Source organism: Panicum hallii, chromosome 6 (assembly GCF_002211085.1).
Source record: "Panicum hallii strain FIL2 chromosome 6, PHallii_v3.1, whole genome shotgun sequence".
NCBI lineage: Eukaryota > Viridiplantae > Streptophyta > Magnoliopsida > Poales > Poaceae > Panicum > Panicum hallii.
Genome location: NC_038047.1, coordinates 36,715,792 through 36,728,331, shown reverse-complemented (window position 1 = coordinate 36,728,331; position 12,540 = coordinate 36,715,792). Strand labels below are relative to the sequence as shown.

Below are 12,540 nucleotides of genomic sequence, written 5' to 3'. Positions count from 1 at the left end.
TCAACCTAGTGATTAACAAAATTGCCCTACCTTAAACCTCGGTTACGTGTCCGCGATCCGCCATCAAAGGCATCCTAGATCCCAAAATTTCATCATTTTTCCGTAAAAAGACTCTAATCCCCCAATTAGGAGGCAGCATCACATCCTAACACCAGGGCATTCTCGTCAATTGCCCACCTACCCGTGCCCCGCTCGCTTCCTATAAAATCCCGCCTCCCCAAACGCTCTCAACTTTAGCCGCAAAATTCAGCCAAAAATTCCCAAATAAAAAAAGGAAGGAAAAAGAAAACACTAGCAGCGGCATCCACCACCGGAGCTCCCATCGGCCCATCCCTCGGTGTCAACCCCCTCCACAAAATTTTTATTTGCAATCCAGTCCCTAGCCGGCCGGCCCGGGCACCGGACGGAGCCGCTCGCCGGAGGAAGCCACCCGTCTCCTTGCCCTGCGGCGGGGTCATGGGGTTCTCGCTGTACCCCATGAAGACGTCCACGCGCATGCTCTGGAGCACCAGCTTCTTCCGCCATAAGCTCGCCTTCTCCTCCTGCTTCATCTGAGCCAGCCCGACACCGCCCTCGATCGCCTCGGCGGCCGCTGCTGCACGGATTTCAAAGCAGCCGTTTAAGAGTGTGTGCGCGCGCGTTTGCGTGTGCGGGCTTCAAGATTGGGTTTCGTTTCGTTCTTTGGGAGGAAGGGACAAGGAAGGAGAAGGAGAGGGCAAGAACAAGAACAAGAATCAGCATGGATCCGGACCGCGTCGGCGTCGACTCGGGCGGCGCGCGGCGGGGCGGCGGCGGGGCCGGCGGCGCGCAGATGCTGCTCTTCGGCGGCGGGGGCAGCGCCAACAGCAACGGCTTTTTCCGAGGTGCGTGACCGTCCTGTGGCCCGTGGCCACTGGCCAGATCTGGATGGGAAAGCCGGCTCCTGGATCCTGAGGCTCCGGCTGCTCGCAGGCATTCCGATGGCGGTTCTAGGCATGGACGACGCGGCGCGCGTGGGCAAGCGGCCGTTCTTCACGACGCACGAGGAGCTCCTGGAGGAGGAGTACTACGACGAGCAGGCGCCGGAGAAGAAGCGCCGGCTGACGGCGGAGCAGGTGCAGCTTCTGGAGCGGAGCTTCGAGGAGGAGAACAAGCTGGAGCCGGAGCGCAAGACCGAGCTGGCGCGCCGGTTGGGGATGGCGCCCCGCCAGGTGGCCGTCTGGTTCCAGAACCGCCGCGCGCGCTGGAAGACCAAACAGCTCGAGACCGACTACGACCGTCTCAAGGCTGCCTACGACGCGCTCGCCGCCGATCACCAGGGCCTACTCGCCGACAACGACAGCCTCAGGGCACAGGTAGCTGCCTCATCACCTCGTCTCGCCTCCATGGCAAATCAATTTTTACTGAGTGTCATCGATTACTGCATAGATTGTTGATGCTTGTTGGCTTGCCAGTAATTGGCTTGGTCGCCAGCAGTAGGTGGAAGCAGCATGTGTGCGCCTAGGGTCGAATAAGTACAAAATGCCATCTAGATCCTTGAATTTGTTGGTATTAACCACTTGATAATTTAGCTGGCATTTATTGAGCTACAGTTTCTGAGTGCGGTCCTTGAGCTTCATATTAATTTCCATTTGGTATCATTGGGTGTCTTTTATATTGGTGATTTTCTGATCTCTCTTATATGTTAAATAAAATGCGAAAGTTCATAATCTGTAGTTCCATGTTGTGGTGAGATAGAATTGCAAGCTTGGAAATATCTGTATGAAGTAGAGTTAGGATTTCGGAATACAGAATATGAGCTTGCAGTCATTGTGATTTAGTTGATGTGAAAATCTAGCATGACTACCAACATTACTGAAACAAGGGCTATAAGAGGAACATATTCAGAACATAGTAACTGTCAACCTTTCGCCCAAAACAATAGAAAAACTTAGATATTCAGTAGTCTCACTATGGTAGTAAGTTCTTTGCAGAGTTTGAATTTAACTCTTATCAAGAAAAAAGAACTTGTTCTTTCCATAAAAATGCCACTTTAAGATTACAAGGATTTTAAGGGTTTAACTAGAAAAAGGTAATCTCTGGAATTCAATTTTTCTGAAAGGCTAAGGACCTCTGCCCAAAAATGTTGCCTTCCCACGATAGGCTACTGTTTGTAAAATTAAAGAAGATACCACTTTTGTCGCCTTCAATTTGGCCATAGGTAGTCATCAGCGGCGACCCACTACTGGATGTATTTTAGCCATTATACAATTAACTCTGCAGTGCATAGGAATCTTGGGTACCTATCGTTCATCTCCCAAGTCCAAATCCGATAAACTACGCTAATCTATGTGATGTGAAATATTTAATTACTCTAATCTATGCTTCACACCTTTTGAAAGACATAGATTGAAGTATTGCTATTTTTTGTCAACTGTTATAATAAGAGATTTATTGCCAATTACTCAATCATATCGTGTGCAAATGATTCCTAATTTTAATCAAAATAATTGTTTACTTAAAGTTAATGCTTATATGAGGTGTATGTACGAATACTTATTAAAATGAATAGTCACTAATATCTAGTGCTTGCTTTCCTTTTCCAGCAATCCCCGCATTATTAACTGTGTGTTTCTTTTCAATATCTCCCTAATATTGACTGGTTCTTTTACCCCTCCTGCTATTTATGCCCACCTCTATATCTGGTGCGTGCTTGCGAACTGAAAATATTGCAACCAATGTTCATGGCATTAGCCACATTTATGCTATCTTCACTAGATGCATCTGTTTTAAAATCCCTTGAATTTTGAATATTATTATTCTTGGGTAGAACTGCGAAAATGATGGGGACTAGTTGGACCAATTGATATATGTTATATTCTGTATTCAGATCAGACTCTACTGATTACATGCATGTATAACCCCTGCCGTTTCAAATGCAGAATACTACTTGGAAAATAGGGATACTACTAAATTGTTGGCTGGCTAGAAACAGTTAAAATATCCAATTTTCGTGGACTTGACGCTTTATCTTTTTCTCTGAGAAAATGAGAAAACGAGGGAAATGGGGAACCAACAGATAATTGCTAAAGCCCTTTCGAAAATAATAGTTCAACATGTGTCTAAAGCTATCTGGGGATGGGCTGATCCGTACAGCTAATTTGCAGTTTTTTTAGCTTGTTTAGTGCTATTTTGGGGGAAGTGATATATATACAAAAACACTACGAAGCTTGCACTTTGCAAGTAATCATATTTGTGAAAAAAAATGAACATTGGCATAGTGAGATCTCTGCAAATTATGTGTTATAAGCTATTAACTTCTTAAGGCCTTCTAAGAGATACTGCCACAGTTTATCACTCATGTCATTGCTATCCCACCTAAGTATGATCGTCACATGCTTTGTCTTAAATGCTAATGTACATAAAAAACAATAAACCCAGAGATTGCATGTGCTGATGGTTCCTATTTATCAGATCAGATCACCATGCCTGATATATACATTTCAATCGATCAAAGGGACTGACACAATTAACAATGTCTGCAACAGGTAATCTCCCTGACGGAGAAGCTGCAAGGCAAGGATACATCCCCATCGGTGACCATCGCTGCCCAAGAGGTCGACCAGCTGGACGAGCACACTGCTGCGTCTGGCACTGAGAAGCTGCTGGTGCAGCAGCTCAAGGACGACCTCCTCAGCAGTGGCGACTGTACTGGCCCCGGTGCCCTCTCGTCTGAGGAAGAGGACGGTGGCGTGATCAGCGACGAGGGATGCAGTTTCGACCTTCCAGACGCCTTGTTCACTGCTGTTGGGGTCACCCACCACGGCGCTGAGGAAGCTCAGCTGTGCAACTGGAACTCCTGGTTGTGGAACAATTGATCGGTGGATGGATGGATGGATCCATGCCCCATGTGCGAAGGAGCAAGTTCTCCCCTGGTTTCGACCCTTTTCTGCACCGTATAATTACTGTGTTAATTATGTTCCGCCAAATGTTTTTGGGTGATGAAACAGAACTGATGTTGTAAGTTTATGTTTTTGAAGATTTTATGTGTTCATATATAATAATATGCTTTGAACATGAGAGTTGAAAGGTTGGAATAAGTGGACGTGTTGACCTGTCGTGCAATAGCAGGCCTCTTGTTTTGTTTGAAGAGTTTTTATGCTGGTTTATTCATGAATGCATATCCAACTTGGCCCTGTTAGTGAATGAGACATTTTTATGTATTTAAATTTATTTTTATATTTAAAAAGTGAGTTAACTATCCTCTATGTGCTATTGGGTATTGGAGAATTGCAAAAAAACTAAGAAATTCTCTTAACTTTTTTTTCATAGCAAAGGCAAGGGAAAAGGATAAAATCACTCCTTTGTTGAGCTCTATCAAGCTATGGTTCGAGGCATTATGCCTTTGTTTTTGGGTCTTAAAGTTAGTGAAATTCTCAAAACTGTTTGGATCCCGGTGATTCCGTTACATCGGATGTTTGGATACTAATTAGGGGTATTAAATATAGGTTAATAAAACTAATTTTAAAAAAGAGATTAATTCACGAGATGAATCTATTAAGCCTAATTAATCCATCATTAGCATATGTTTACTGTAGCACAACATTGCCACGAACTAATTAGACTTAATATATTTGTCTCGCGAATTAGTCTTCATTTATGCAATTAGTTTCATAATTAGCCTATATTTAATACTCCTAATTAGTATCAAACATCCGATTTGATAGGAAGTAAAGTTTAGCGCAGGGTAAGCAAACACCCCCTCAACCTGCCATAGAAAAAAAGGCATGATCCGGTTGAACCGCTAGCTCGCTCGCAGCAATTTTTTTTCAGCTGTATTTTCGTTCAGGCAATTCGTCTTCGTCAATGATTGTTCTCTATGCTTGGGGGATATGGTTACTACACCAAATTAGTTGTTAGGATCTTTCGAAATTTTTAACTCCTTGAACCAGAATTTTTTTAAAAAAATGCTGGAAACCATGAAGCCATACACTAAAAAAATTGACCAATGGTTTCTATATAAACATACTTGTGATGTAGGCAAATCTGCCATAAAAAAAGTTGATAACATTTTGGTGGCTATGCAAATATTGACCATTTACTTTGTATGTGCTAATGGCCTAACGGGGAATAAAGGGGTGTTTGGATTCTGGTGGCTAAAATTTAGCCCTATCGCGATGTTTGTATGTTAATTAGGAGAATTAAACATAAGCTATTTATAAAACTAATTGCATAACCTAGAGCTAATCCGCGAGACGAAACTATTAAGCCTAATTAATCCATCAGCACATGTTTACTGTAGCATCACATTATCAAATCATGGACTAATTAGGTTTAATAGATTTATCTCGCGAATTAAGCTTAGGGGTTATGCAATTAATTTTATCGTTAATCTACATTTAATACTTCTAATTAGTATCAAACATCCGATATGACAGGGCTAAAGCTTAACCCTGCTGGAACCAAACACCCCTAGGTAACCCAAGGAAGCGAATTGTCCAATCCAATCATATGAGCAGTCGATTTCTATAGCGACGGACCCGGGGAGATACTCCACACAGGATATGACAGCAACAAAACCCTGGCCACCATCCTGACTTTAGGGAGAGTGAGTGTGACTGAAGGGAGGCAGCCATTAGCAAAACCATATGGTGTCGCTGCAATCTATCAAGATCGATGTGCATGTGTCCTGAGCAACACCTTCATCAAACTGATAAGAGATTATCGGATCACGCTTTACTTAGAAAAAAATGATTATCAGGTTTAGTTTAAACTTTATACTTAGGTTGAGATTTTTTTTTCCATGTATGGGTAGGTACCATCAAGAAGTCATGCTACGTCGACACTTTATTTCAGAGGTCAAATAATGTCCAATTTTCGTTGAAATTTGGAACATTGGGGTTAGCTATGAGCTTTGGAGAATATCTGTCTTAAACTCTCGAGTAACAATAATTTTGAGGGCTTGCATTGAGCGTAATCAAAGAAAAAATGTAAAGTGGGTTCACACGTGAACCCACAACCTAAAATTGACCTACATGTGGATGTGGGTTTATAGATAAACCTACTGCATCCTTAAATGTGACATTAGAACACATGATCAGAAATTCAGAACTAAGAGCAAGTATAATAAGGTGTATAAATTAATGGTTTCGTGTGTGTGCATGACCAACTATTATATAGTTGGGCTATTAGGTTGTTGATGATATGGTAATAGTACTATTAGTCATACTCTAAGATTGGAGCACAACCAATCAGTTGATTGGTGTGCTTAAAATTTGCGTGTAAAAGGCAAAATTGTACAACCGACGTAAGAATATGGGCCAGCTTGCTTATTTGCCCGTCCAAAGGAGAATAGGAATATTTTGTGGGCCTTCATCTTACAAAGACTCCATTTTCCTCTCCCTCCTCTCCCTCCTCCTCCTCCTCTCTCTCTCTCTCTCATTTGTGATTTTTCTTTGTATTTGGAATTTGGATGCATTCTTTGATTCTTTCCATAAAAAGGGTTTTTTTCTCCTAAGCAAAGGTGTACAGCCAGGAGTAACAAAGGAGATGTCAATATAATTATAATTGCATCGCGTTAAATAGAATTAAAATATATATAGGCTCTATGAACACATCTATCGATAATAAGCTTAGGAACAGCCAGGAGCAATAAAGGAGATGTCAATATATTTATTACTAAACATATATTTTGGGGGCTTAGACTAATAATGTTAGTGCAAGGGTAATGCACCTAGCTTAAAAAGGAAGAAAGCCCTTCATCTGACACTTCTAGGGTGTAGAAAGGCTCCTTCAGTTCAATAAGGAATGTGGACATTTGTTTCCTCCATCATCTCCAGATCAAAGCGATTAGTGATTAGCCAGTTCTCCCGTAAAAAAACCAGAATGTTTTCTCCGACCTACAGATGAGTTCAGTGGAATATTTCAGTTCGCTCGCTTGTTCAGTGATGCCGACTACTTGATGACATGTCAAGGAACGAAAGTATATAGTGGTGACTCGTGAACCCTACACGTGTCAGAGTTGGTCAGCATTAAGATAATTGCGTTGAGCTACGTGCGCCTCTTAAGGCATTCGGAAACCTACAAGTGTCGGCAGATCATTAGAAATTAGTATCCTGCAGTTCTAACATTCTTCACCTCCACGGCTCCACGTGATATCGCTGTGGTCCAGATGACTTGAAGTTGGTCAAGATCCAATGCGGGCTTGGAGATGAGATCTGGTACTGCAGCTTTGTTTGTTACTTTTCAGAGTCTTTTTCTTTATGACCCTAAAAATAATGACAGTTCCCTCCACGGTTTTGAAAATTTGAAACTCCTCTATTTGGTCTTTTTTTAACTTTGGTTTCTTATTTAGCCCTTTCCTCAACTCTGTCATTTATCTCGCGAGAACAGTAACTTGTGGTTTTTCATCCCTCTTTACTTCACTACAAAAACCTCCAAATCACCTCCAAAAATCATAAAACTTTTTATAGTGATATAAGTAATGGAATGAACCCATTTCGCAAAAAAAATCACATGTGTAATATATAGGATCTTAAAATTAAAATTCACCAAATTATGCTACATTTTAAGAGTAACCGATTTTTTATGTCACAAAAATAGTGTCAAAAAATTGAGTAAAAGTAACTAATATTTCTAAGATAGGATATATTAATTTATAAAATTATTTTATAATATATGTTACATAGAGAATTTTGAAGTTATCTTAAAAATTTATTTTTTGAAAGAAAGTTTAAATTTATTTTTGTTAAAGAACTTCTAAATTCTCTAAGTGACTTATGATACTAAATAATTTTATAAATTAATTCATCTCATCTTAAAAATATTAGGCATTTTTATTTAATTTTTGATCAGTAGTTTTATGCTTAAAAATTAGATAGTATTAAAAAGTAGCCTAATTTGGTGAATTTTAATTTTAAGATAGTAAATGCTACATATGTGGTTTTTTGCAAAATGGGTTCATCTTCATTAGTTATTTCACTGTAAAAATTTTTATAAATTTTGGAGGTGATTTGGAGGTCATTTTAGTGAAGAAAAGAGGGATGAAAAATCACAAGTACCTATTCATACAAGATAAATGACACAGTTGATGGAAGAGCCAAATAAGGAACTAAAGTTAAGAAAAGATCAAATTGGGGAGTTTCAAAATTCTAGGACCATAGAGGAAACTGCCATTATTTCTAAGTCCATAGAGGAAATTTTCTCTTTTTTTTAGGGCTGGCTGTAATCGCCATCATTACTTCAATATTTTCTACAATCCATGATACACATTCATAATGCTTTCTCTGAAATTACCAAATATAGAACCATCACAGCTATATTGTACACTAAAAAATTCTTTAAACTATAAAAAATTCTTTAATCTATGAAGATTTTTTTGACGTTTACGAAACCATCATAAACAGACAAGATCTATGACGATTTATGAATTTTCATTGCAGATTTGTAAATAACCCATACGGGCTCTAATTTGAGCCCAGTTTCCATGACATATCTCTAAAAGTATCATAAAATGAAAATAGAAATCGTCACGAATTTGATCGTGCTCAAACCACAATAATAGTGATAAAAAATGTGTTATAGCTAACATGAGCCCAGGCATCAGCGTAAGATACCAAGTCCACATATGCATCCAAGTTGCTACATAATATTTTGTTTGCACGAGAATATTCTTATATGAAAACATGAGGTGCGAGAATCGAACCCCTAACTCCCTTAACGAGGCAAAATTTTTACAACTACACTACCTACTTATTTGCAATAAATTTGGACATTTTTATCTTATAGCTTATATTTTCAGCCCATTATTGGAGGAAAAAAAGAAAAAGAAAAACCGGATATGGACAGAGCGCCGAGGTAGCCCACGCTCCCTGCGTTGCTGGTGAGCGGGTCCCACCTACGGTCTCTCACGTGCGTGGAGCCGTGGAGGGCGCCTCGCGTAGGAGAATATCAAATGTACATGTTGTTTCCTCGATTTTTTTTGTTACTGTAAGTGTTGTGACCAATCAACTAATCTTGCTCCATATAAACATTGTTTTTAGGGAGACCAGTACGAAGACAAGGAACCTGGTGCATTTGATTTGTCCAAATTGTGCCACTTCAGCTAAAAAAAAGTCTACATGCCTGCCGTACTATTGGCTATTGTAAGTTAGCTCTCTAGTTCTGCTTTTATTTATTTTCAGTGAACATTTTTAACTGCTTTGCATGAACCGAGTGAATGACATACCATGAATTTCTCTATCTCTGGCCCATCTGTTGATAAGGATTTGGTGAATATTTTAGTAGTTTCCATCCCGAATGTTGTCTGCTGATAAGGACTTGGTGATGTGCTTTTTCAGGTTGAGTTGATGATGCAGCTAAGAACAAGCAGTTATTGTCTATCTGAATGAGATGATGTATCAACGCTCTAAATTAGGAACTGAATCCGTTTTATTTGTTGTGTTCACAAAATTACTATGCAGTGTGTATGTGCTTTATTGCTTCTTTTGGCTGTAATAGTAATTCTAAAATGGGCTGTAAAATATATGAAATTTGTTGGGCCAGATTTTGTATGGACGCAGAAAAAATTACTGAAATTTAGCAATAACTAGTGGGCTTGAAAACATTTGGCCCACCTTCTCATATCAGCCCGTTAATAAATGGGCTGCTATGGTGATGTCACTATACACGTCATCATCCACATCAGTAGTCATGTCATCGTCCACATGAATTCCACGTCAGCACGGCAAGTCAAGTCATCATCCACGTCATTAGCCACGTCGGCATCCATGTCAGCAATAGTTGCCATGTCAGCATCCACGTCACTACCATGTCAGCAGCCACGTCACCTGAGTATTCAGTCCGTGACGAAGTTTGTGACGTTTATTTTCATCATAAACAACTGGGCCTGCGCTGGGCTACGCAGGATCAAGGCCAATCTATGACGATTAAGAAATATCATGGATTGAGTTATTCTGTGACGATTTCGTTAAAAACATCACGAGGTGTAATCTGTAACGCTCAATACATGATGAAATTTGAGATCGTTACATGTACTGGTTTATGACAGTTTTTCAGTGATCTATGATGAAATTTGATCGTCATGGATTACAATATTTTTTTGCAGTGGTACATTTTTTTTCACCATTCGTTCATCATTTCTACCTTTACTCAAATGCATAAGGACTTTTCACCCATCCTAACAATAATTGATGATCTTATTGTACCACTTAGAAATTAGTAGTATAAATATCTTGATGCCCTGCTAAACAAAACTACAGGCGGAAGAGTGAGAGCATTATTTGGGGAAGCAATTCTCGAAGAATGGTAGAACTGGTCTAGGCTTTATGAGTTCATTCCGCATGCATTCAGATTCAGCGACTCATTTTAAAACCACTTTCTTTCCTCAAAATTTTGGTTTGACCCAAACTAGGACATGTAGCGCATGCAATAGTATAGAGCGTCGTTTTTGAAGCAACAGTCTTCAGTTGACGAAATACTTCATAAACATTGAAAGAAATCCCGCGCCAAACCACATGTTGATGGTGCTCCTCAAATTTAAGCTGCAACGCGCTATCTGTCGGTGCGTATTCGAGCTGACAAAGAAATGGTGACACAAGTGGATTCTGAAAAACCAAAGGGAATGAAGCACCAGGGAGTTGAGCACGCATTATCAGACCACGACAGGCCAACTACAATAAGATGGTATTTGCAAACTATTAATTAGTACATAGTTTCTGTTTGTTTTTCCATATATATTTCGGGAGAATCAGACATACATCACACATTCATTAAACATGTAGTGTCGAGACAGACAGGAATTGACACCCCTTGATGCTGGTGACGTCCATTCATCAGCTCCACTCCACCAGCCAACCGACCGGCGTGAAGGTACCCAAGAAGTCTCCTTTCCTTTTCTTATGGGATTCCATATGAGCACCACCAAAAACTAAAAAAAAAGCGTGCAAATAAATACACATTCTCTTCACGGCTCAACCCTTTGTTACTATTGCTTCATAAGCTCACAAGTATAAGTAGTTTAGGACGTCGACGCGGTGCAGCTCTGACTATCAATTTATTTTGTAAAACTATGTAAAATGCATGGTGATATTAATATCTATCTATCAATTGCGTATTTAGTGGAAATACTCCTGATGGTGAATATACTACTAGTATCTATATTCAGATTATCAATCTACCTAATTCTTTATATGTGAAAAGTTAAAATTGGAAATAAAATCGACTGACAAGAATTTAAATATTACTTATATTTTTCGATCAGAGAAAGCAAAACCGTCCACAAGACGCGCTTTCTAGCACACGAAACTTACTGCAGAAATGGTATCCTTAGAGCAAGGCTAATAATTTAGCCTGTTGCCGACTGAATGTTAAGACCATGCATATAAAGCCATCACAAGTATAATAAACTGGCTATTAGGTTGGCTGCAGAAGAGAATTAAACATTTAATGTTCCATGTATCCATGATCTACTAAGTACTCTCTCCGTCCAAAAAGCAAGTTATTCTAGGATTTAAAATTTATCCTAGAAAAAAGTCACTTTACCCTATTTAAAAAAGTGCACGTGCGTGTAAGAATCAACTACTAATAGAGGCGAACATAGTTATTTTACCTTCTCATTAATCTATCTTAAAATTTCTAGAATAACTTGTATTTAGGATAGAGGGAATATATCTTTGTTGATGTGGACAGAAGCAGATTTAGGGGGGTGAGGGGGGGGGGGGGGGGCTCCAGCTCTCCTACTGTCCAACAACTCCATTGGAGGCAAAGTGGAAGGAGAAGGAGAGAGGGGAAAAGAAGCAGAAAAGAGAAAGGAAAGGAGATGGAGGAAGAAGAAGGGAGACCCCTAAAACCTAAAATCTGCCTCCGCCACTGGATGTGGATGAAGCAAGAAGCACGGACGACAGAAACGAGGAGGGGGGGGGGGGGGCATCACAGAGGATCACGAGGTGGAATAAAACGCCAGCTCTGTCGCTGGCAGCAGGCTGGGTGCCGTGTTTTAGCCCGGCGGTGTGCAAAACGCCCGTTCCCTCTTCTCTCTCCTTTTCTCTGTCTGCCAGCAAGGAAATTTATGACGTGTCCATGTATTCAGCCTGCTGAGGTGGCTCTATAATACAAGTATCACGTTTTTTTCTATTAAGTTGATGGACGCTGGGCGGAGTAAACAAGTGCTGCATCATCACGCCGCCCCAATGATTCGCACGCCCATCATCAACCTGCTGGATCGGCCCGCGAGTCGCGACAGCGACAGTGTACATCTGATCCTGCTCCTCTGCTGCTCATTTCTCATGGAACCGCAGGCATGCATGCACCAGCAGCCCGGAGGAAGCTGCTGGTGTGCTGCATACAGTCTGAGTTCTCTTCTTGATTTATTTTGTTTTTTTCTCGCTCCGAAACTTCTTGATTTGATTAGTTTTCTTCCTTGGTACTACTTGATTTGCCTTTTTAAAAAAACTTCATGATTTGTTTCCAATAATGCACAACCAAAGTTATGGATAGCAAAACAATGTTACGTGAAAAAAAAAGCCACTGAAAGCTGAACAAACATGCAGGCAGTACACTTTTGATCCATAGAGTCTACCGAGT

General features: G+C 40.4%; 1 protein-coding gene across 1 annotated transcript; it reads left to right on the top strand.

Moving 5' to 3' along the window:
- Nucleotides 1-222: 222 nt before the first annotated feature.
- On the top strand, nucleotides 223-4,157 carry LOC112897518 (homeobox-leucine zipper protein HOX5-like). Its single transcript, XM_025965826.1, has 3 exons — nucleotides 223-863; nucleotides 952-1,334; nucleotides 3,507-4,157. Exons 1-3 carry the CDS (start codon nucleotides 740-742, stop codon nucleotides 3,834-3,836), a joined length of 837 nt encoding a protein of 278 aa, XP_025821611.1. The 5' UTR covers nucleotides 223-739; the 3' UTR covers nucleotides 3,837-4,157.
- Nucleotides 4,158-12,540: the final 8,383 nt, after the last annotated feature.